This window comes from Maylandia zebra, linkage group LG14 (genome assembly GCF_041146795.1).
Source record: "Maylandia zebra isolate NMK-2024a linkage group LG14, Mzebra_GT3a, whole genome shotgun sequence".
NCBI lineage: Eukaryota > Metazoa > Chordata > Actinopteri > Cichliformes > Cichlidae > Maylandia > Maylandia zebra.
The window spans coordinates 5,849,125-5,872,160 of NC_135180.1; the positions used below are offsets into that span (position 1 = coordinate 5,849,125).

A 23,036-nucleotide genomic window follows, 5' to 3' on the forward strand; every position below is an offset into this window, starting at 1 on the left:
TTTACAATAGATCTTTGTGGGAAAACGAATCGGTAAAAATCCAGCTTTTATGTATGACACAGCACAGACAGTAGTTTACACAGGACACACAGTCATCCTCATAATGACTGACAATAAAATAATTAGGACACCTGTACAGGCTATCCGGGGAAATTAACGCAATTTAACAGCAAATATTCTAGATTTTTTCTTTTTTGTTATTTTCTTCTGTGAGCAGCTCGTTATCCTGTTCTGCACAGCATTCACCCCTGCAGAGTGAAAGTGAAAGTATCCCGACAAACTTCCTGTGACAATCGCGCAGCAAGGGGTATGACCGTGGAGGGCACCGGGGAAGAATCATGAGTTTAATATTCACGATATTTATTTACTGGTCTCTAAGTGCAGGTGAGTTATTGTCACAGATTACAGCTTGTGTGTAGGTCAGCAACAAGTATCGGCACTACAGGCTACCACATGAACTTAACACTGTTTGATCTTCTATGCCCGTGTGTGTCATTCAGGTGTGTGGAGTGTCCATCAGATCCTGTGGCTGCCCTGCTACTTCATTGATGAGCGTGTGTTTTTGAATAAGGACAACCACACAGAGACTCAGCTCATCCACAGAGAGGCTATACTTCAGTTTGGTCAGAAAGGAGATGCTCCTGTTAACCCAAACGCCATCACTTTCCTGATCACCAGTGAGTTACTGCAGCCTGCATGAGGAGAAGGCTGAAAACAACATGAACAACAACAACAACAACAACAACAGTGTGTTAGAGTTTATTTTATTGTCTTCTAGGATCAAAGTTGGATCTGCTGCAGTATGTGGAGGGGGTGGAGGCAGAGCAGCTGAAGTGTGAGCTGCACAGATACAGCACAGAGGGCGGTTACGTCCGCTGGCCTGTCCTCGGTGCCCATGAGTACAACCACTGGTTTACCTGCATCCTCAGACACAGCAGGGGCCTCTTCACCATCACCAGCTTCCTCAGGCGCCCCTTCGACCAGCCTCCCCCAGGACGGCCAGACTACCACAAATGGCCCCCCATCCCTAACAGAGAGGTACTCACCACCACAGGTAAACTGAACATATGAGGATTTCAGACTAAAACTGAATATATATGTCTTAAAAGTTTGTTTTTTGTTGGAGTTATGACTAGTCGTTAGTATTGCTGTGCCAGACCCCATAAAGGAAGAAAATATAAATATTATGGGAACAAACTTTGACTGAAGGAAAATAAAACAATTAACTTGATTACAAATGACTAACCATCCATTAAAACAAATAATAAAATGTTCATAAAATAATTAAAATAATGAAATAATAAAAATGTACTTAATTCTTCTCATAAAATACATTGATTTGGTCAGTCTGATTAATAATTAAATGAAGAACTACAATCAAAGTTAGACATCAGCAGTCTCACCCGATGACATATTTACATATCTACAAAATGTATTACACCAGCACATAACCTAGAAATATTAGTATTTGTTTGAGAGAGAGTGCGTCCCAGAACAAATGTGTATTTGTCCTATAAGATGTGGTTGAATGCATCATTAATGACAACAAAGAGCATCTGTGGCAGGTGCATTGGATTTCCTCAACGTGTGCAGGAATTTTTAAGCTAATTAAAGATAAGAAAGTGTTATCATGTGGAACAATGGTACTGAGTTAATGAGGAAGATTGCATGCATGTAACAGGAACCTGTGTCTGTGTAACTAATATCAGCCAGTTGGTGTTAATGATTACATGGATGAGACAAATAAACACATGTACACAGATAAGAGGTAAGGATCCTTGTGTTAAGCTATATGCACAGTAGGCTGTACCCAGGTGGTTTGTTAACTGAGTGGTATATGTACCCAGCTAACCAGGAATCTTCAGCCGTAATGGCCTAGAATTAGGGATTGCCAGAGGTGTCACATTTCAGATTTAAGAAATGTTGCACCACTTAGGGTTCATCTTCAACTTTCAATACACAAATGAAATATGGCCTTTCCCATGGCTCCTACACTGTTATTGGACACTTGTATTGAGAAATGTGCTTAACAACTCGCATGTGTTCATGTTTGTCACACTTTTCCACAGTCGCCATGGTCATCAAAACACAGACTCCCTCAGTTAAAGCACGCCTGAAGTTCCAGCAAAAGCTCCACTGCCAGTTTGATGTCGACCACAAAGGTGCAAAGGTCACTGTGGAGTGGCACAAGCAGCACCACGGTGAGAGGACCAAGCTCTTCAGTTACAACAGGCGCACAGGACAGACCCAAGGAAGTGGTGTTGGACTACGTGCCTTTGCAGCCGGAGATGCCTCCTACACCCTCGCCTCCACCATGATAAGCAGTGAAGGGACCTACATTTGTTCAGTGTCCGTGAATCCACTATTCGGCAGGGTGGATATAAATCTGCAGATTGAAGGTGAGGAAAACAGTCAGAGAGTTCATAGGCCATGGACAAAAGTACTAATACTAAATTGTGCTTATATGCTTTCAACCACATTTACTGATGGAGTTTAAGGTGGACTGTGAAAAAGCTGTTTGTGATGTGTACAGCATAGTGTGACAACCATAAATACTCTTATTATTACTGTTTAAAGTTTGCTGGAGATGTTTACTGCTATCAGGAGCAACGTCAAAAATATGTGGTAGAACCAGTCCGTCGCTGTTTCCTGTTGCATGCCTGCTGTCACTCACTCTGCTGTTCACGCCCACTTTTCAGCATTATCAGCATAGCGTCATCGCCATCAGGCTACATGCTGTTGGAGGGCTGCACATGAACATGTCTGCAAAACCATGTCTCCTGAATAGGACAAAATAGCGTGTAAAAGTATCTTTGTAAATGCTGACAAAAAAAATTTTTAACTTTTTTTTTTATTCAGTCTTTTTTTCTTTTTTTAAAAAAAAAAGCAAATCAGGCTCTTAAAGTGTTCATTCTCATCTTATGTGATGAAAGTCGTATGGTGTGGATGTGTTTTTTAGAACTTAGAAATATAGAAAGTCAGCAGAAAAGCCACTGTTCGTTTCAGCTTTTAAAGTAATGTTTTTTGCTTTCCTCAGAGCCTCCCCATGTCTCCCTCAATGTGGGACCCAGTCTCTCACTAGTGGAGGGTAACAAGAGGAAGATTGTGTGTGGGGCAAACAGCTACTACCCTCGGGATGTGGAGATAATTTGGTACGAGCAGGATCCAGTCATGTTGGACGCTCCACATCCCAGGTCACTGGAGAATGTCTTCCTTTCCTACCACAAAGAAAATCGGGACATGACCTTCTCGTTGTCGGGCTTCTTCTACCTCCAGGCTTCGCTCAGGGACTCTGGGAAAAGGTTCACATGCAGCGTTTCCCATCAGTCCCTGAAAGTGCCCATCACAAAGAGCTTCACCCTGATTGTGGAAGGTGAGTCTCAGTGTAATACTAGGAGCTAGCATCTGGGAGGAGCAGAGCTTGATGTGTGTTCTGTTTCAGAGCCAACAAACTGGATGTTGTACCTCGCTGTGGGCTCTGTTATGATCCTGCTGTTGTATGTGAAGCGGCGCTACCTGCACTCAGGTGAGTGATACAGACCTGCTGCTACATCAAAACACACACACAAGGAAAGAATACAGTCACACGAGCTTGCTGTTTTGGAGTCACTGACATGAAAGCATGTAATATGAAGATCATTATGACATAACTCGTTGATGTTCTAGAGGGTAATTGTCATTTTTCTTCACAGCATGGAGAACGTTAGCGGGTAAGGCGATATAAAAACAAACAAACTGGAGGACTGGGATCAGAGCGAGAGGATGTGGCCCCATTCTCAACACACAAGGCTGGCTGGCAAACTGTCCTTTCTGGGGTCCCCATAGAAACACCAGTGAAAGGTAGATTTGTGTCGATGTGTAAACTCCTGCATGTATGAATGTAAAACAGTGCAATAACATTAAAACTACTGAAGATTACGGGTTAGCAGCTGCTGAGCCAGTGGATTCAGGAGCCAGGACTGATTCTTCTGATGCACGAGACACTTTTTGGACTAAACACTGGGGAGACAAGGTTCTATATAGAGCTGAATAAAAACAGAATATTGGAAACTGAATGTCAGTTTACTAAATGAAGATTACTGTAAAATTAATAAATATAATAAGGATGCTGAAAAGAATGAATCCATAAATAAAATATGCACTACCTTTACTATAAGCTTTTATTTAAACACTCAGGTGAAAAATAAACCAAGTAAGATGATGTTTGGAGAGCGCGGGCAATTCTAGGTTTAAACCTTTTTTTTGGGGGGGGGGTTCAGCTCCCAGTCATGCATGCAGTGCCTTTATTTATTAGTAATGGAACATGCTGTTTGCAAATGTCATCAACCTTTTTCACACTTGCAAACCTTAACTCATTTTGATTAACATCACAATGTCACCTTCAAAAGGAAATGAGTTCCTCTAAGAATAATTCAGAGTGAATTGTGAGAGATTTCAATCTAATCCACCCATTTTAGCATGGATCCAAACTGAGGCAAAGGCTCAGTCATTAAAGAGGCACTATTTCAGTTTCTTAATCACATAGAGCCAGCTCACTGAGTCACCAAGCACTTAAAGTAGCATTACATAGTATAAACAATGGAAAATCCCTGCATAGACCTTGTACATGAAGCAAACTTGTAATAGAGTTGTTTTATATGTTTTTGAATTCATACAAATGCTCCCTTTGTTATGCAGACTCAGCACAAAGCATCATGTACCCTAATTTCACGAGTGGAGAACAGATTTGTAGTCTGTTCCCTCTGACTCTGTGTGTCTCTCTCCATATTCCTGGAATTGTATTTTTTGGAAAATGATAAAAATATAATCTTATAATTACTATAACAGCAGGTTGGTGTTCCAAATAATCAACAACAGTACAACCCACTACTTAGATACGTGAAATCATCATTAATAAATGTGGGTAAAAAATGAAGCTACAGCTTTATAATTTTTGGTGAATGTGACTACATGTCCACTCTTACCTGTTTCTTTTTGCTCTCTCTCTTTGCTGTCTTCACCCTACTCCCTCTCTATCCTCCTCTCTCTCAGTCTTTGTGCCATCACCCAAATGTTAAATGTTGCAGTGAATAAAAGATAAACTGATCCATATCAGTTTATAGCAATATTCAAACTGAATACAGGTTGCTGCTGACATACATAGATAACAACATTCTGACTTGCTGCCACCTGGATCTGGAGCTGTACAGTAAACAAACACTGAAGCCCAATTTGACCAGAATAGGAATAGAAATTTGTAACAAACTATTAATAGTAAAGTTCATCAGCTCCTTGGCTGGCAACTCGCAATATCCCAGCACACTAGTGGATTAAAGGTTAAAATTAGCTACATCAGCTAATGCTTTTGACCCTATATAGCATGCTTGAGCACACCCAAAAAGAGTCTAAACTTGCCTATCATGATGTTATGATGGTATGTCCAAGAGCAGCCTGTATTCAGAGTTCATGATCCCTTTATATTAAAAATCACAAGAAAAAATTAAGCTGAGCAGATGAGAAGAATTCCTCATATTTTATCAGTTTTAGAAAAGACAACAAAATTCAGTCACAGGTTTATTGGTAACTGCAAAGATTTGAAAGAAGAGTCGAAAGAGAAGCACTCTCACTAATGGAGGGTAACAAGAGGAAGCACTCACGTTTTTTACTCCAGAGTGTTCCCACATAGCAGACAGGTCTGGCCCGGATCTGGTGTCTAGCTGCCACTGCTGGCTGACTTCTGGCATGGTAAGTGGTATGTCATCCAGATATGGGCCAGGCCTGGCATAGGTGGCACTGTCTATGTGATGGCATGCCACATCTGGCCCGATTACGGTTTGGTTTATGTGGCCCAGGCTCATTGAAAACAGGTCTGGCCTGGATCCGGCATCAAGTTGGCACTTCTGACTGACTGGTGTCATGGCAGGGTGTATGTCAACCAGATGTGGGCCAGGCCTGGCAATGATGGCACTATTTATGTTCCTCTTTTCCTATTTTAGTTAGAAGACCCAAATGCCATGTTACAATACTATACTGCAATGGTAGCCAACGTTTCAAATGCAGGTTTGACAGGTTTGTGAGTGTACATTTTATCTCATGTTTCGCACTGGGTGGCTATAGCTCAGGAGGTAGAGTAGGTCACCTACTGATCGGAAGGTTAGTGGTTCAATCCCTGGCTCCTCCAGTCTGCATGTCAAGAGTGTGAATGTGTATGAATGTAGTTAGGAAGCACTCAGTTTAGAGAAAGTGGGTGAATGTGGCATGTTGTATAGAACACTTTGAGTAATCTGGGAGAGTAGAAAAGTGCTTTGTAAGAATCAGTCCATTCACTGTCTGAACAGAGTTTCGTCATGTTATTTTTGCATTATTATGTTCCGGCACATGTTGTTATTACATGGCTTGATTAAGGTACACATTAGGCTGACATCTGGGGCCAGAGCTGAAACTGTTCTGGGCCAGCACAGGGCCCCAGCAGTATGTCTGCAACTGGCCTTGTGCTGGCCCATGTGTGGGCCACCTCTGGCAAACCAGATCTGGGCCACCAAAGGGCCGTCATTCTTTGCAGTATGTGGGCCATGTGTAAGCACATTGTGTGAGCCAGATCCGGGCCATACCAATTTTGCTATGTGGGTTACTCCTCACCTTACTCTTTTGGAGATGCTGACATGTTCTTTGATTAGATTCAGAATGTTGTGCTTTGGTCCTTAAACCTGGATACTGGTTGAAAGAACCTCACAGCCCATTGTTCATTCAGTGGGCTAGTTTCAGTCATTGTGCAAGTGTACTGTTTATAAGAATGTGGAAACCTGCAGTCAGCTAAGACTGAAGAAGTCACTTGGATGAGCAACGAAACGTTTCTCCCACTGAAAACGCCACGCCAAAGACATTCTGTCTAATTTATTAAGAAATTATTTTAACAAATAAACCTTTCTTGTTTAAATATGTTATGGTGTGTTCTCCCTTTGATTGGGACGTCTTGGTGTTTTTTTTATTAAGACAAATAAAATATACACTGTACATAATAATGTACAACACAATGTTATAATAGATTTAGAGTATTGTTGTGCTGTGGGAGCTCCTCCGCATGATTATGTAATTAAGGTACGTTTATATATATAATATACTACTACTTATATAATTATAACCATCACTATATGTATAGTGTATTTCTTTCTACATTTTAGACCAGTGGACCAAATAGGTTGTGAACTGGCTTTTATTTAGGAGTAGGTAGGTCCTCTCTTCCTCGATGGCTCCATGACTCTCATTATGTTGTACACTAGTTCACTCTCTCGCGCACAAATCGCCACCAAAACACAGCACAAGCCCTGCCAGTGATTCAGTTCCTTACAAACCATTGAATTAGGTACTGAAGCAGCGACATGCCGAATGAAGCTTCAGATGTCATTGATCATACGACTCTGTTCAGACACAGGCACAGTGTTTCTGAAGCAGTGTGTTGATTTTTGTGACACATGCGCTGTCTGGATGAGGCTATTTGAATAACCAGGTTATTCATTGTTATCTTTTATTCTTTTATATTCTTTTATGAAGTTTTAAGTAGTATCACTTGATTAAAACATTTATTCAATACATTACACATATAGTTTCAGTTGTGTACGTGCTGGCCTTCTGTCTGGTGGAAAGGTTACAAGATTTAGCTGGTGAGGTGAGAGGTGAAACTGAGTGCATTTCAGGTCGACACAAACACACACACACTTAGAATCCCTCAAAATATGTTGCTTGTGACTGCAAAATTGTGCCTGCAAAAGAACAGTTTGTTGCAGAATGTGTGCCTGATGTTCCAGACGATAAGCGAGCCTCCGGCAGCGACAGGAAGACACCTGGGATGGAGACGAGGCGATGTTGTTTTTTCAAACTGTGTTAAAAGTCATTGTGGTTTTGAAACTTATGCATGTATTGTATCTGCTTGACGCATGAGGGGGCGTCATAAAGGTAAACCCTAATGGTATAAAACAGCTGCTTGTGTATTGTTAGGGAGAGATTGATGCTGTCTGCGTACAGTGTTCATCTCCCACACGTGTGTTCATTAAAATCATCGTTTGACCAACCCTCCTGTATCCCTTCTCAATATTTGAACCCTTAACAATACTTAGGAATTTTCATTCCCATACCTTTGGACCACTTGTTTGAGAAAAATTCTAATAAAATAATTCAACGTATCAGCAATGATTGAGAGCAGTGGTCTATTCTCCTGTCCCGAATGAGCTGAGTTGAATGTTCTGCCCAGACTATTCTATTTATTTTACAGATGATACCAGTTGAAAATCCAAACGACAATGCTTGATAAGCTGGACAAAATAACTTCTAACTTCATATGGGATAAACAGCAGCGTAGAATTAGACTCAAGACCCTGCAGTTGTTTAAGATAAGGGGGGGTATTAATGTTCCTAATTTTAAACATTACTACTGGGCTGCACAAATAAAACCTTTGCTGACATGGCTGCCAAGTGATATTCATACTTGCTGGCTCAATATAGAAAATAGAAAATATCCTGAACCAATGGAAACACTTCCTTTTCTAGATAGTCTTGTAAAATAAATGGCAATCTGGAGAAAAAAAATACATTCGAGTTTTGGAACAAAATTCAGTCAGCACTGGGACCACAAAAGTATCATTCATCACTATCAAGCATTGGATCTATGAAACCCTTTTCCCTGTCCACTTTTTAAATGCAGTATTTGGATACTGCATTTAAAAGTGGGCATATAATGGACTGAAATGTGAACATCAACTATTGGAACAAGGGAACTTTAAGACATTTGAACATCTGAAGAATGAATTTAATCTCCCCAGGACAGATTTCTATAGACACCTACAACTAAGGTCCTTTTTGACAACACTCGAGAGCTAGGGAAACATTGCCAACCCCACACCAATTGAAGAATTTCTAAAAAAAAAACAACAACAACCCAAAAAACAGATGGGAAACAGAGACAAGACTACTACTATTAGTCAAACCTATGACGCATTTTCATCAATGATTAAGCATAATTCCCTGAGGATGAGGGGAAGGTGGAAAGCAGAAATAAATGAAAAATACCTGATGATATCAAGTGGGAAATATGTACTAAAGCACACCAGACCACTAATTCAAACAGATGGAGAGAGTTTAAATGGAAAATTATCAGCAGATTCTACAGAACACCAGAAATAACTGATAAGATGGGCCCCACACTTCTGAGTTCATACTGGAGGATCTGTGGGACACAATCTACCAACCATACCCATATATTTTGGCTCTGCCCTAAACTCTGTGTATTCTGGAGGCAGATATTTGATCCTATAATTTGAGTTTTCAAAGTAAATATTCCACTAAGTCCTACAGTAGCAGTTTTGGGAAGGATTCCAGAACTTATTGACTGCAAAGCCAAAACTTACCTCACTGCAGCCCTAAAATGCATAATTATTAGATGGTTAAAACCAGGACCTCCCACATATAATATATGGATCCAGAAAGTGTACGATGTCTATCAACTAGTCAACTTTCACAAGTCTATTAACCAACCAACCACGTGACTTCATGTTCCGTAGTGACAGAAGATGGCGCTTTAAACTTTAAGCACTTATTTCTTAAATGCAACTTTACAGACAGAGTTACATCCATGGCAGTTTTTCAGAGCAGGGCTCAGTGGTTAGCCTTTATATGTATAGCATTTCACATATTATGTTTTTCTTTTCTCACAGTTCACCCACTCTTCCATGAGCTGGTCCTGGACTTTTGATCTCCTTTTTTAAACATTCTTCTTTTTGCTTGAGTTCTTTCTCTTTTACTTGTTTTGCTTTTTTGTCAATTACTGCCTGGCTTAAGTTTTGCTTCAGGGTAAATTGTTTCTACCATCAGCGTTTTGGCGCCGGAGCGCACCGCTGCCTGCTGCCTTGCGCTTCTCCGACCCTGGGACACGGGCCCCGCCAGCGCGCTGTAGCGGCCGCGACCGCTGGCGACAAAGAAAAACTGCTCTTCATAGAAGACTCGCGCTCTGGGAGACGTTTCCTCGACTCCGGCTCCCAGAAGAGCCTCCTTCCCCCGTCCGGAGCCGACAGTTTAGCAGCGGGCTACGGACCGCAGCTTATTGCGGCTAATGACTCTCCCATCGCAACGTTCGGGGAAAGGTTCGTCACTGTTTGTTTTCATGGTCGGGATTTCCAATGGACCTTTGTTGGTGCCGCTAGCTCTGTACCTATTTTGGGCACCGATTTTTTTTGTGCCCACGGACTGCTGGTCGATGTCGCTAACAGACGCTTAATCGATGCCCTGTCTTTTTCTTCAATACCCTGTTTCACTCGCGCCACCGAGCCCCTGAATCAGGCTAATTTAGTGACTTCAGGGAATGTTTTTCAGCGTTTGCTCTTGGAGTTCCCTTCACTAACTGTTCCTAATTTCTCGAACACGGCAACGAAGCACGGGCTTGAACCTTATATTCCGACGGTCGGTCCCCCGGTGTTCGCACGCGCGCGCCGCCTCGACCCCGCGAAACTCTCCGTCGCTCAGGAAGAGTTTGCTGCAATGGAGCGCCTCGGCATTGTGCATCGCTCGAATAGTGCCTGGGCTTCTCCTCTACACATGGTGCCCAAGTCAGACGGTCGGTGGCGGCCTTGTGGGGATTTTCGCCGTTTGAATAATGTCACGGAGAACGACTGTTACCCCATTCCCCACATCCAGGATTTTTCCGCCCACCTCGCCGGCACCTCGATTTTTTCTAAAATTGACTTGGTGCGGGGGTATCACCAGGTTCCCGTGCGCGCCGAAGACGTCCCCAAAACTGCCGTTATTACCCCTTTCGGCCTGTTTGAATTTTTGCGCATGCCGTTTGGCCTGAAAGGCGCCGCCCAGACTTTTCAGCGGTTGATGGACTCTGTCTTGCGCGAGCTGCCTTTCGTCTTCGTGTACCTTGACGATATATTGGTGGCCAGCTGTTCTGAGAGTCAGCATGCGTCGCATCTGCATCAGGTTTTCCAGCGCTTGGCGGCACATGGCCTGATCGTCAACCCCTCCAAGTGCCAGTTCGGCTTGCCGGTTCTGGATTTCTTGGGCCACCGCATTTCCGCTGACGGTGTGGTTCCGTTGCCAGACAAGGTCCGGGCCGTTTCGGCTTTTCCGCGTCCCGCGTCCATTAAAGCGTTGCAGGAGTTCTTGGGGATGGTCAATTTCTACAACCGCTTTCTCCCCAGAGCTGCGCACCTGCTGCAGCCTCTCTATGCTGCCTTGAAGGGTAAAACAGCTAAGGACCCAATTGATTGGCTCCCTGAACGCATCCAGGCATTTTCTGGGGCCAAGACCGCGCTGGCAAACGCCGCCCTGCTGGCTCACCCGTTTCCGTCGGCGGAGATTGCGTTGACCTCCGACGTGTCGGACGTGGCGCAGTGTTAGAACAGCGGGTCTCCGGTGTCTGGCAACCGCTCACTTTTTTTTAGTCGCACACTTAGGGACAGTGAGCGCAAATATAGCATTTTTGACAGGGAGTTGCTGGCACCTCGCGACACGGCATTTTCGTTTTTTTCTCGAGGCTCGGAGCTTCACCGCATACGTCGATCATAAACCTTTGACATTCGCGATGTCCAAGGTCTCTGATCCGTGGAGCGGGCGCCAGTAGTGCCAGTTGGCTGCCATTTCCGAGTTCACAACTGACATTGAGCACGCGGCTGGTAAGTCCAACTGACTGTCTATCCCGCGTGCTGGTTTCTCCCGTTTATGTTGGCATAGACTTTGAGGCTTTGGCCGCTGACCAACAGGCCGACCCGGACGTCCTAGCCCTTCGGTCTGCGCAAACGGGCCTTGTAGGGGAGACCGGGGATAGTTGTAACATTTTTGACATTTCTGTCTGTAAATTGAAGCTCTTTTAAGGTAGTGGATTCAAAATGTAATGCAAAGTATTTACATGTCTCTGCTATTAAATAGTGCAGCTATTTTCTCTGCAGCACAATTACCCATTGCATGGTATGGTCTCAAACACGAAGAGTGAAATGTTACAATTACCGGTAACCCCATAGTCTGGGTTAGTTGTAACATATCCTGGGGTGAAATGTAACACAATGAAATAAGGGTACTAACAAAATATTAACATGTAATCTTTGTTTATTCAACACATGAATGCACTTGGAGCCATTTATGTAGCTGTGTGTGTGTGTGACAGAATGCAGAAATCTAACTTTGAACATATTCCAACCCCCCAAAAAAGACAAGTTATGGAATTTTCTGCAACTGAATATTTCATTAATTTTGGTTGGTCTTCCTTGAGTTTGGCCTCATTGGCTCAGTGGGCATTATAACCTACAACTCTTGCACCAATTTTGAACATAACAATGAAGCTGAAAAAATATAGTTGTTCACCAGCATCGCAATTCCATTACTTTTTATCATGGCTTACCTTGGTGTGGTTTGCAAAGTGCTTCAGAAAGATGAGGAAATCTGTTTCTTGCACCCATCCTGATTTATTTCCACTACCAGTACTTCCTACTGGTCCATCTCTGACACAGTGGTCTGCATAATGTATGTGTGGGAACACAAACAGTGGAGGAATTGTGTTGCCAGTGGCATTAACTGCATATACAAAGGTGACCAGTGAACCTCTCTGCTGAAGTCGTTGCCCCAACTTGTTTAATATAAGTTAAAGTAATAATGTGGTAACATCTGCATTATTGTTACAACTAACCCAGACTCCTATAGCTATGAACTAGCTAACATTACAGTCAACGGCTAAAACATTAGCACTAAAGACCTACACAGAATATATCCCCATAGACATACAAATAACATAATTCAAGTTTGATGAGTTTAACTGCAAAGCAGATAATGCTATTAAACATTGAAATAAAGTAGAAAAACTTACTTTTTGGTATACAAATTACTTTTTTTCATGTTAAATTGTCTGTGTTTGACAAAATGTACTGATTTTTCACATGTGATAGCAGAACTGAATTGGGCATGCACAGGATGAGTCACATCATTTGAAACTTAGCCCTGATTGGAGAAATTGGAAGTGTTACAACTGACCCACGTTACAACTATCCCCGGTCTCCCCTACTGGAGGACAGACCCGTGTGGAACGGTGGGCTGTGCGATGTTTCCACCAGCCGTCCACGCCCTGTAGTTCCCCTTTCGTGGCGTCGTCGCGTTTTCGACTCCGTACACGCCCTCTCTCATCCAGGCATCGGGGCCTCGGTCAAGCTGGTCAGCTCTAGGTTCATTTGGCCGGGCCTTCGTAAATCGGTGAAAGACTGGGCAGCCGCTGTCATGTTTTTAATAAAACATCAATAGTAGTGAGCAAGCTTCTTTGTTTTAACGTGGCTCACATCCATGCATGTAAAACAACACACCACCTGTTGGTTCAGGTGGTGTGTTGTTGTCATCACACTGTCCTTCCGATGGTCCCATTGTCTTTTGAGTGTACAGTAAACTCCTCCGATTTCTCCTTAATATCAGTCCATCTTCAGTTTTCACATTGTATGTCATTATATTGAAGGATTCCCGCCTCTCAATTTCAAGTTTGGCTATTTGTTCATTTTTCATCTGCAGGACTTTCTCCAGGTGTGTTAGAAAGCTGCTTTGAGGCTTCCTTTGTCTGACTTTCTACTTCCTCTTGTTTTTCTTTTAACTCTTTTACTAGTTTGTTATTGTCCAAGTCCTTTCCCAAAAGAAAATCTGACAGTTCATTATTTTTCATTATCAATGTGTTTTTTTCCATAATGACCCTGTCCTTTTGCTCTTCAAAATCCTCTGCTTTTTTTTGCCATGTTTTAATTTCAGCTTTTAATTTCTCTTCTAGTGCCTCCACTGTTTTAAGTCTGTCTCTACATTGAAACAGCGTGCTAGCCTCTACAAGATATTCTGATGTCCTTTTTTCAAAGTTGACCCTCTCTTCTTTGAGCTGGTCCTGGACTCTAAGCTCATTTTTTATCTGTTCTGAAAAAGGAAAATGCTTATTAACTTGTAAAATAAAAACATGATGCATTTAAGGTTATCCTGTTTGGTTTTTGTTTAGGAAGAGAATTTGTTCCACTGTGTGATGGCCGAGTCTGTTTCTTTTCTTGGAGATAATTTCTCCTGCCTTAGAGAAAATCCTCTCACATGGAACAGAAGAGGTTGTAAACTGAAAGTGAAACAACTTAGCTTAGGTGCTCCAACATTCTGAAGAAGCAACTGCTATCCCAATTGGAGATCGATGATGTACAACACAAATGCTATGGCAACGACAGGGCCAGGACATCACGTCAGGGGGGAGATATTATCACCCTCATCCCATATTGGAACCAAGCCCCAAGTACAACTAATTCGATGAAGGTGTTGAGTGCTAGAGAGAGAAGATTGTGGCTAAGCTGCGGCTGATTATCAAGTCTATAACGTTCAACTTTCAAAGTAATCTTTGAAGGACTACTAAAAGATGTGAATGCAGCGTTACAGACAAACTGAAACCAACCAGCTGGTCTAAACCACAGCAGCAGTGATCACTGAGATGCTTTGCTAAAAGATGAACAACCACAAGAAGCAGTGCCCTCCATGGAGAAGGCGGCCAAAATCAGGGCAGTGTGGAGGGAAGTTAGCCCTCCACAGAGCTGCAGAAAGGAGTGTCTAAGAAGTACAGAAGTGGCTTGGAAACTGCCAAGCAAAGAATCACAACCATGGCCAGATGTATACCAGAGAGATAGAAGGCAGGAGAATAAACCAGCTGTACTCCACTGAACCATGAATGGTTCAGTGGAGTACAGCTGGTTTATTACATTATTACATTATTACAGTTCCCTCTCAATGGCAGGGAAACCATATGACAATGGCCCACCAAGGCAACATTTGGTGGAAGCACTGGAAGACCATATGGAAGAAGGATGCAACCCCTAATAGTAATGTTTCAGTAACTAGTGGAGCTAGGACAGCACCCTCCCTGAACAGGATCCTGTAACTGTCACAATTCAGTTAAGATTAATTCAGTTAAGTTCAGGTAACAAGGAGATGAAATTCAGAAATTTCAAGTTATTATCCAAGTTAAACCAATTTAAACTGGTTTAACTTGGATACGACCACCTGAGTATTCTGTGAAGATGATATTGAAGTCTGGATCTTCTGCTTTTTCCACACTATTTCCACATTATTGCAATCTCTTTATGAAATGGAGCTAGTTACAGTCCACTGGGATTCAATAAAGCAATCAAGTATGGGATATTTGTTTGGACTCTGTTGTTGTCAGGGAATACTGTATCCACAAATGTAAATATTTTAAAACCAAACAGTGAAAAACTGATTGCTTAATGAATTTAAATTCTTGAGTAAATTGCTAAAACTTGCAAGTGATAGGAAAGCCCTTACTTTAGAATAGAATAGAATAGAATAATCCTTTAATTGTCCCAGAAGGGGAAATTTGGTTGTAACAGCAGCAAGAAAAACACATACTGTATACAAACAAATAGGACACACAGGACACAGAACAGAAGCATGCACATTTTTTTTACATATTTACATCATGGACAATAGTTACCAAAAACAGAGTATTGTACAGTTATTAACATTAAATAAAAATAAATACAGAAGTTGCTTTACCTGGCCATTTTAAATTAATTTGAGACAAGTTACTGCTTTCTGATAGTTTATAACTTTGTTTTAGCTTCTTAAACACACAGTTTTTACACATGATTTTTATTTGATGAATACTCTAAGTTTCTTGTCTGTTTCTTGTGCTATTGTTCATGAATAAAAATTTTTGTAAAAAAAAAAACAAAACAAACAAAACCAAAACAAACAAAAAAAAAACCTTCCTGTGCTGTGGCTGTGGATGTGCTCTGGTGCACTCACAGCAACACCTCAGGTCAAAGGCAGTACTACGAGTTTGATGGCGTAAAAAAAATGGAAGCATAACCTACAGTTGACTCGTTGAGACGTGTGGAGAAACCTCTGTAGAAATACAACTGTGGGCATGATTATGGATATTTTGTGAGTAACTTGTCACACAGTAGTGCGCACTGGACACAGCCAGATTACTACTAAACAAAACAATAACTAGGGGTTTTAACAATCTAACGTTGAAACTAGTGCAATTTAACGGCGAATATTATTATAATTTCATATTTTCCCTCTTACTTTGTGTGCTGCTTGTCACGTGATCGGAGCGTCTGCAAAGCCAGTTTTTTTTCCTTGAAAATGAAAGTGAAAGTATCCGGAGAAACTTCGAGTGGCAACCGAACTAAAGGGGATTTTCTGCGGGGTCACCAATGAAGAATCATGGGTTTAATCTTAAATATCCTTATTTACTTGTATCTAAGTGCAGGTGAGTTATTGTGCAAGGCTTTGTCACCGCGTTTTTAGAGCTAGTGTGGACGCTACACTCGACTGCATGAATGGAATCATATGCTTAATGATGATTTTGTGCATATGTCTGTGTGATTTAGGTGTGTGGAGTATCCAGAACCCGTGGCTGCCCTGTCAGTTCACTGACGAACATGTGTTTACTAATAATGAGGGGCACACTGAGACTCGACTCATCCACAGAGAGGCTATGCTGCAATTTGGTCAGAAAGAAGATGCTCCTGTTAACCCAAACGCCATCACTTTATTAATCACTGGTGAGTTACTGCAGGCTGCATGAGGAGAAGGCTGAAAGACATTTGATTTGACTGCATGTGTCCTATTCTAGGATCAAAGTTGGACCTGAGGCGGTATGTGGAGGGGGTGGAGGAAGAGCAGCTGGAGTGTGAGCTACGCAGATACAGCACAGAGGGCATTTATGTCCGCTGGCCTGTCATGGGCGCCCTAGAGTACAACCGCTGGTTCCTCTGTACCCTCAGACACAGCAGGGGCCTCTTTACAGTCACTGGTTTCCTCAGGCACCCCTCTGACCAGCCTCCCCCAGGAGAGCAGGACTACCGCAAATGGCCCCCCATCCCTGACAGAGAGGTTCTCACCACCACAGGTAAACTCACCATATGAGGATTTCAGAATCAGAAAATTATATCTATCATATGATACTTATTGTTGATGATGCATGTGTAGTTATGGGACATGGTGGGCCACTTGTTTTGAGAAATTTGTGCAGACAGTCACCAGATCTGTTTCCACAGTCGCCATGGTCATCAAAACAAAGACTCCTTCAGTGAAAGCAGGCCTGATGTCCCAGCAAAAGCTCCACTGCCAGTTTGACGTTGACCACAAGGGTGCCAACATCACTGTGGAGTGGCACTGGCAGCACCGGGGAGAGAGGAATAAACTCTTCAGCTACACCAGCCGCACCGGGCACACCCAGGGGAGCGGCGTTGGGCTGAAGGCTCTGGCGACTGGCGATGCCACCTACACCCTCCCCCTGTCTAAGATGAGCAGTGAAGGGACCTACATTTGTTCAGTGTCAGTGAATCCACTGTTTGGCAATGTGGACATAAATCTGCACATCGAAGGTGAGGAAATCAGATGACACAAAGTACTAATACTAATTCTGCCTGTTACATTAGTTAAACTGAAAAATGGATTATAAAGGGGACTGATTCTGTTTTTTTTTTTTAGTTTTTCTGTCATACTGTTCCATATTAAACATGGTCAGATTTTCAGATTTTCATAACAAGTATCCATATCTAGACTTTAAACAGTTTTTCTACTTTTAGATCTGTATGAAGTCAGTGAGAGTGGATATCCCTAATGTGGTTGTAAGGAGAGAAGCCCAACCCATCCACTCTTTTAATCTTTTGTTCATAAGGTCCAACCAATCAGAAGAAACTTGGTGTAAAGGGGGAGGAGTTAGCGCTGAAGAGCAATTTCAAGACCCAGTTAAATCAAGATTATTTTGAACTGTGCATCATGTAAAGCTGCTCTACTGTACAGCAAGAATGAAACAAATGGGGCTGGAAATTAGTTTAATGGGTTCCCTTTAGTTAGGGATAATGGGCACTTGAATGGACAGTGGACCCTGAGAACTTTTAATGAGCCTCAGCTGAGATTTCATCTACTTTCATTTCATGCTCTTCACAGCTGACACCACCAGCTCCTTTCAGTGCTTCATGCTCAGGCAGCATATTACCTGCCCTTCTAGGTCCTGACTTCATCCAAACATTGCCTAGCGTTGTTTGACATAAGGTCAGCTAGGCAAAGACTCTAATCAGCCACTGGAAATGTGAAGAAGAGCTTTGAAGAAGAAGTTTTAAAAAATACAGTTAAAACTGTATTTTTATAAATGTTATAGTTATCCTGCTGATAAATGGTAAATGGCCTGCATTTGTATAGCGCTTTTCTAGTCCTAAGGACCCCAAAGCGCTTTACACTACATTCAGTCATTCACCCATTCACACACACATTCACACACTGGTGATAGCAAGCTACATTGTAGCCACAGCTGCCCTGGGGCGCACTGACAGAGAACAGCTGCCGGACACAGTCTCTGACCACCACCAGTAGGCAAACATGGGGTTAGTATCTTGCCCAAGGATATTTGGCATGCAGCCAGGAGGCAGCCTGGGATCGAACCACCGACCTTCTGATTAGTGGCTGACCTGCTCTGCGAGAACTCCCCCATAGCCATTCATGCTACAACAATAAAATAGCAAATAAAAAATTAAATGACAGAAAAGTTACTGTATTTTTACTGTCTGCTCTAGAAATGTCAGCTTTTTTAAAAAACAAAACAATGCTTCTAGAGTAAAATAAATAATAAAAATAGGAAATTTAACTTTCTGCCTTATAATTATAGGGCACTACAGGTAAGGAGCTACCAGAGTTTTCTGTAATGTTACACTTTAAAAAAAAAAAAACTTAAGCCAAAAAAGTTGCGCTAACAGATTAATGTAGTTTATTACAGCAGTATGTTGTATGTCTCATGTAGAACAACAGAGATGTATTGTTGAAATTAGTTAAACTCATTTACACTGATAGAAATGGTAATTTAACTGGTCCAGCTCGCTTAAGATCAAAGTGGGCTCTATGTGGCTCAGTAAGTTGTGTCTTACTGTCAACTTTTACAAATATTCAGAAATTTCAAATGTCTCCAATTCAAATGATCATCAGGGATCACAAACACTTTTCCTTATGACGGCCCTATGACAGCTATCCAGCCCCCCCAGTTTATCCTTCATTGCTCCTTCACAGAGACCACACCTCTTGGCTACTACTACATATAATCACTGAGTTATTCTTCTCTAACTCCAGCTGAGTTACACATTGTTCTCATTCATTTGTTATATTGTTAGCTTGAAATTAAAGCAGTGGCTTCCTGTGTCAGTTATATTCACAGCAACAGTCAGTTCAAGCTGCACTTGGTGACAGTGGGGAGGAAGAACTCCCTTTTAACAGGAAGAAACCTCCTGCAGAACCAGGCTCAGGGAGGGGCGGCCATTTGCTGCAACCGGTTGGGGTGAGGGAAGGAAGACAGGATAGACGACATGCTGTGGAAGAGAGACAGAGATTAATAACAATTATCCATCCATCCCTCCATGATGGTTAATGAAATTCACGTGTGATTTTTTTAATGTTTCCATCACTTAGAACACAGAAGCTGTGGATTCATACATTTGGGATAACTTTTTACATTTTCCATTCTTTCTCTCCTAAGAGCCTCCTCGTGTCTCCCTCAATGTGGGACCCACCTTCTCACTGCAGGAGGGCCAGGAGCAGAAAGTTGTGTGTGAGGCAAACAGCTATTACCCCCTGGATGTGGAGATAGTTTGGTACGAGCAGGACCCGGCAGCATCAGGCCAGAGGGTTGGTGCTCCTCTGCCCAAGGTACTGGATAACATCCTACTGTCCAGCCACAAACATAACCAGGACAGGACCTACTCGCTGTCAGCTTTCTTCTACCTCAAGGCTTCGCTCAGGCAGTCTGGCAAACAGTTTACTTGCAGTGTCTCTCATCACTCCCTGAAAGTGCCCATCAAAAAGAGCTTCATTCTGAATGTGGAAGGTGAGAGACGTCTCAGTGTAATACTGTAAACTATCAGTAGGGAGCAGCAGAGTCTCATGTGTGTTATCTGTTTCAGAGCCAGGGAGCTGGATGTTTAACATTGTTCTTGGTTTGATTGTAATCCTGTTGGTCATCCTGTTTGTAATGCTGCGCTACCTGCACTCAGGTGAGTGATATAAACAGGCCGCAAACCCACCAGCGCTTCCTGGAAACATATACAGCTTACATGTGTTAGCTGTTTGTGGAGCTACATGAGGTGTTGATGTCCTAAAGAGTAATTCTCATTTATTTTCTCCACAGTAAGGAAAAGGGCAGTAGAGGTAAGATTATATTATTTAAAAAATGCATTTGATGTAATGACACCAGTCACAATGATATTTAATTACCTTTGTTTTCAATGATGTGTGTGTTTTTGTGCCTGTCACGAGCAGAAGAAGCCATACTGAGCAGCGCTGATGGCCTGAGCAGAGCATCACACCCATCAGTGAGAACAGCAGCACCCCCCCATCTTTTTTTTTTTAATTTTAGAAATGCTGAAATGCTTGATTTTAGTTTTTAGGTGTATTTGGGTTTCTGTGAAACTGATTGTTTTTGTGTTGCACTGATTTAAGTTTAATTTCATGGACTCTGAAAGTCTGATTGTTTTGTAGTAAACCACGTCCATACAACCTAAGTCCGCCCCTGCTTTGCATTTCCTCCTATTTGTAATTAACTGGGTTTGCTTGGCTATCAGTGTGTTCTTGTGTTTATTAGAATCCTGAGAGAGTCCTATTCATTTTCCTGTTTTCTTCTTACTATAATATTAATCTAAATGCCTTTTCTTTTACCCCAGGAACAACAAATTAGCAGGACAGCACTGCTGCTAGGCAATGGCTATAGTCACATGTTTATTCATGTGAATCATCATCCACTAAGAGACACCTTAAGCCTATTATTATCAGGCTTAAAGTTGTTTGGCGCAACCCACAGACTGTATGTAAAAGATGGATGTAGCCACAGTGATCTCACCCAGTAGTTTCTGGATTCCTCACTTTGAAGGTTAAGCCTTGGGATTTTGGACGATACCAGGCTGTCTTTTAGGAGCAGTAAGAGACAATATTTGATGATGGGGGTAGATTGTAGATATTAGCTAGCTAACTTGGTTAGCAAGCAATATTCATTAAATTAAGTATCTGCTAAATGGGGGCTTCAGTTCTGGAGAGTGAAATTCCAGTATTTTTACAAACTTTTTGAACATGCCAAACTACACAGCAGGTTATATTATTTGTCGGACAATTATATTACAAATATAACATCCCTAACTTAAACCTTACTTGTGTTCAAATAGATGAGTTATAGAAAAATATCACACATTACATGACATTAAGAGAAGGAAAGGTCGAAACTATCCATAGAGGAGACTTTCCTATACCAGTCTGTAAACATGCTTTTTAACATGGAAATCTATGGGGATTGATTTGTTTTTTTTAGCAAACCTTAATTGGCCAATAGTGGAACTGCAGCTTTTTTATTTTTATTTTTTTTACTCTTGAAGGACTGTTGCTTGGTCTGAACTGCTTTTTAGAGACTGGTCTTAACGAAACCCATTTTATCAATTGGGATCAGGGGTGGTAAAGAACAGCTGGAGCAACCACTCAATGTTCATAATGCAGCAATCACATTTTGAAGGTGCCTTGTGGTGTTTTAGACCACTTAAAGTGCTGCAGAGAAAGGTTTTCTGAACAAATTTGAACACGTTCATGATCTTCAGGTGTGTGTTTTTTTTCAAACAAACAAATCAAATCCATGCTCCGATAAAGAAATGAAAATGTTTTGTTCGATTTTGTGGAATTACAGAATAGTTTTGATTAAAAACACTGAAGATAACTGGAGTGTTTGTTATTTACAAGAAAAGTGTACCAGGCACTTGGAATAACTGCGTATCTGTAGCGATTCTACTGCTGAAAACCTGTTGAATAATGGGAATAAATGAGAATGACGACCACTAACTTAATAGCTTATGGAGTTTATATTATGAAACATTTTTGCACTATCTTGGCAGCACATGGTTAAATAATAAAATGTTTTGGAATTAAAATGTATTTTCTGAATATTTTGGACTTGGAGCACTCACTAACTCAACAATGAGGGTGTTTCATCAGATTCCTCAGGTTGATGTGTGCTGCTGAATGCTAAATAGTTGCTGCAGTCTTGTAATGCAAATAGACAGTTTTTCAACTTTCTATGTTGGCTTTCTTACTTGTTCAATCATAGTTTATGAAAACCAGATTAACTCTGTTGCAGAAAACAATTTTTACATTTGTGTATCTGTTTTTGCATCATTTTGCAGCTGAGACTTTTGGATTGAACCCAAATGTATTCTTAAAAATGTAATTAAACACATTTTAAAAGAATTTTTAAAAGAAAGAACAAGAGAGGGCAATTGCTAAATTCTTTTGTGGGAAAATCTAACTTTTGCTTATTTATGTGATTGTTTTGTAGATGCGTTTCAATGTTCCTCTCATACTTACCTTACAGATCTTATAGCTTTGCTTTAGAAAAGTTGTCTTCATGTTTATTTAAAAAAAACCAACAACTTTACTATTAATGTCTAAGTTCCTCTGCTTTTCAGTTGTATGAGCAGAATGTTGTATGTGTGAAATGAGAATTGACTTTTTATTTGCAGTGTAACATATTGTTGACTTAAACACACACATGCCACATCCCAACTTGTGACATGAATCTCCTGCTTTCATCTTGCTCATGGGAGCCCAATTGGGGTCTCTGAGCCCTTCCTTTATAAAATACATGACTTGTGCATTAATTTTTGAAACCAAGCACACCATTGTTTTTCTTGTGACATTACCAATAAGTTTGATGTGTCACATGGCCCTCTTCCTATTGAAAAAACAAAAGTTGTATCCAAGATGGCCGACTTCTAAATGGCCACCATGGTCAACACCCATCTTGAGGAGTTTGCTCCCTCACATATACTAATGTGCCACAAACAGGACTTTAATATCACCAACCATTCCCATTTTATTACGGTGTATCCATATAAATGGCCCACCCTGTATATTCATACACATTCACACTCTTGCAGACTGGAGGAGCCAGGAATCGCACTACTAACCTTCCGATCAGTAGGTGACCAGCTCTACCTCCTGAGCTACAGCCACCCAGTGATAAGCAT

The 23,036-nt window shown here is 41.6% G+C and overlaps 2 protein-coding genes across 3 annotated transcripts; both read left to right on the forward strand.

Moving 5' to 3' along the window:
• Positions 1-291: 291 nt before the first annotated feature.
• On the forward strand, positions 292-13,908 carry LOC101473228 (tapasin-related protein). Of its 2 annotated transcripts, XR_191895.4 has the most exons (8): positions 292-384; positions 501-677; positions 779-1,054; positions 2,070-2,399; positions 3,038-3,373; positions 3,443-3,526; positions 3,693-3,840; positions 13,766-13,908. XR_191895.4 is itself a non-coding variant. In XM_004574564.4 (7 exons), exons 1-7 carry the CDS (start codon positions 339-341, stop codon positions 3,722-3,724), a joined length of 1,281 nt encoding a protein of 426 aa, XP_004574621.1. In that variant the 5' UTR covers positions 292-338; the 3' UTR covers positions 3,725-8,039. The 2 variants fall into 2 exon arrangements, 1 of the variants encoding a protein (XP_004574621.1); XM_004574564.4 differs by lacking the exon at positions 13,766-13,908 and having other exon boundaries at positions 3,693-8,039.
• A 2,202-nt stretch (positions 13,909-16,110) lies between these two features.
• On the forward strand, positions 16,111-21,857 carry dhrs13b.2 (dehydrogenase/reductase (SDR family) member 13b.2). The gene is made up of 8 exons (XM_004574563.5): positions 16,111-16,255; positions 16,377-16,550; positions 16,622-16,897; positions 17,046-17,375; positions 19,517-19,864; positions 19,941-20,030; positions 20,165-20,184; positions 20,296-21,857. The coding sequence occupies exons 1-8, from the start codon at positions 16,210-16,212 to the stop codon at positions 20,308-20,310; spliced, it is 1,299 nt and encodes a 432-aa protein (XP_004574620.1). The 5' UTR covers positions 16,111-16,209; the 3' UTR covers positions 20,311-21,857.
• Positions 21,858-23,036: the final 1,179 nt, after the last annotated feature.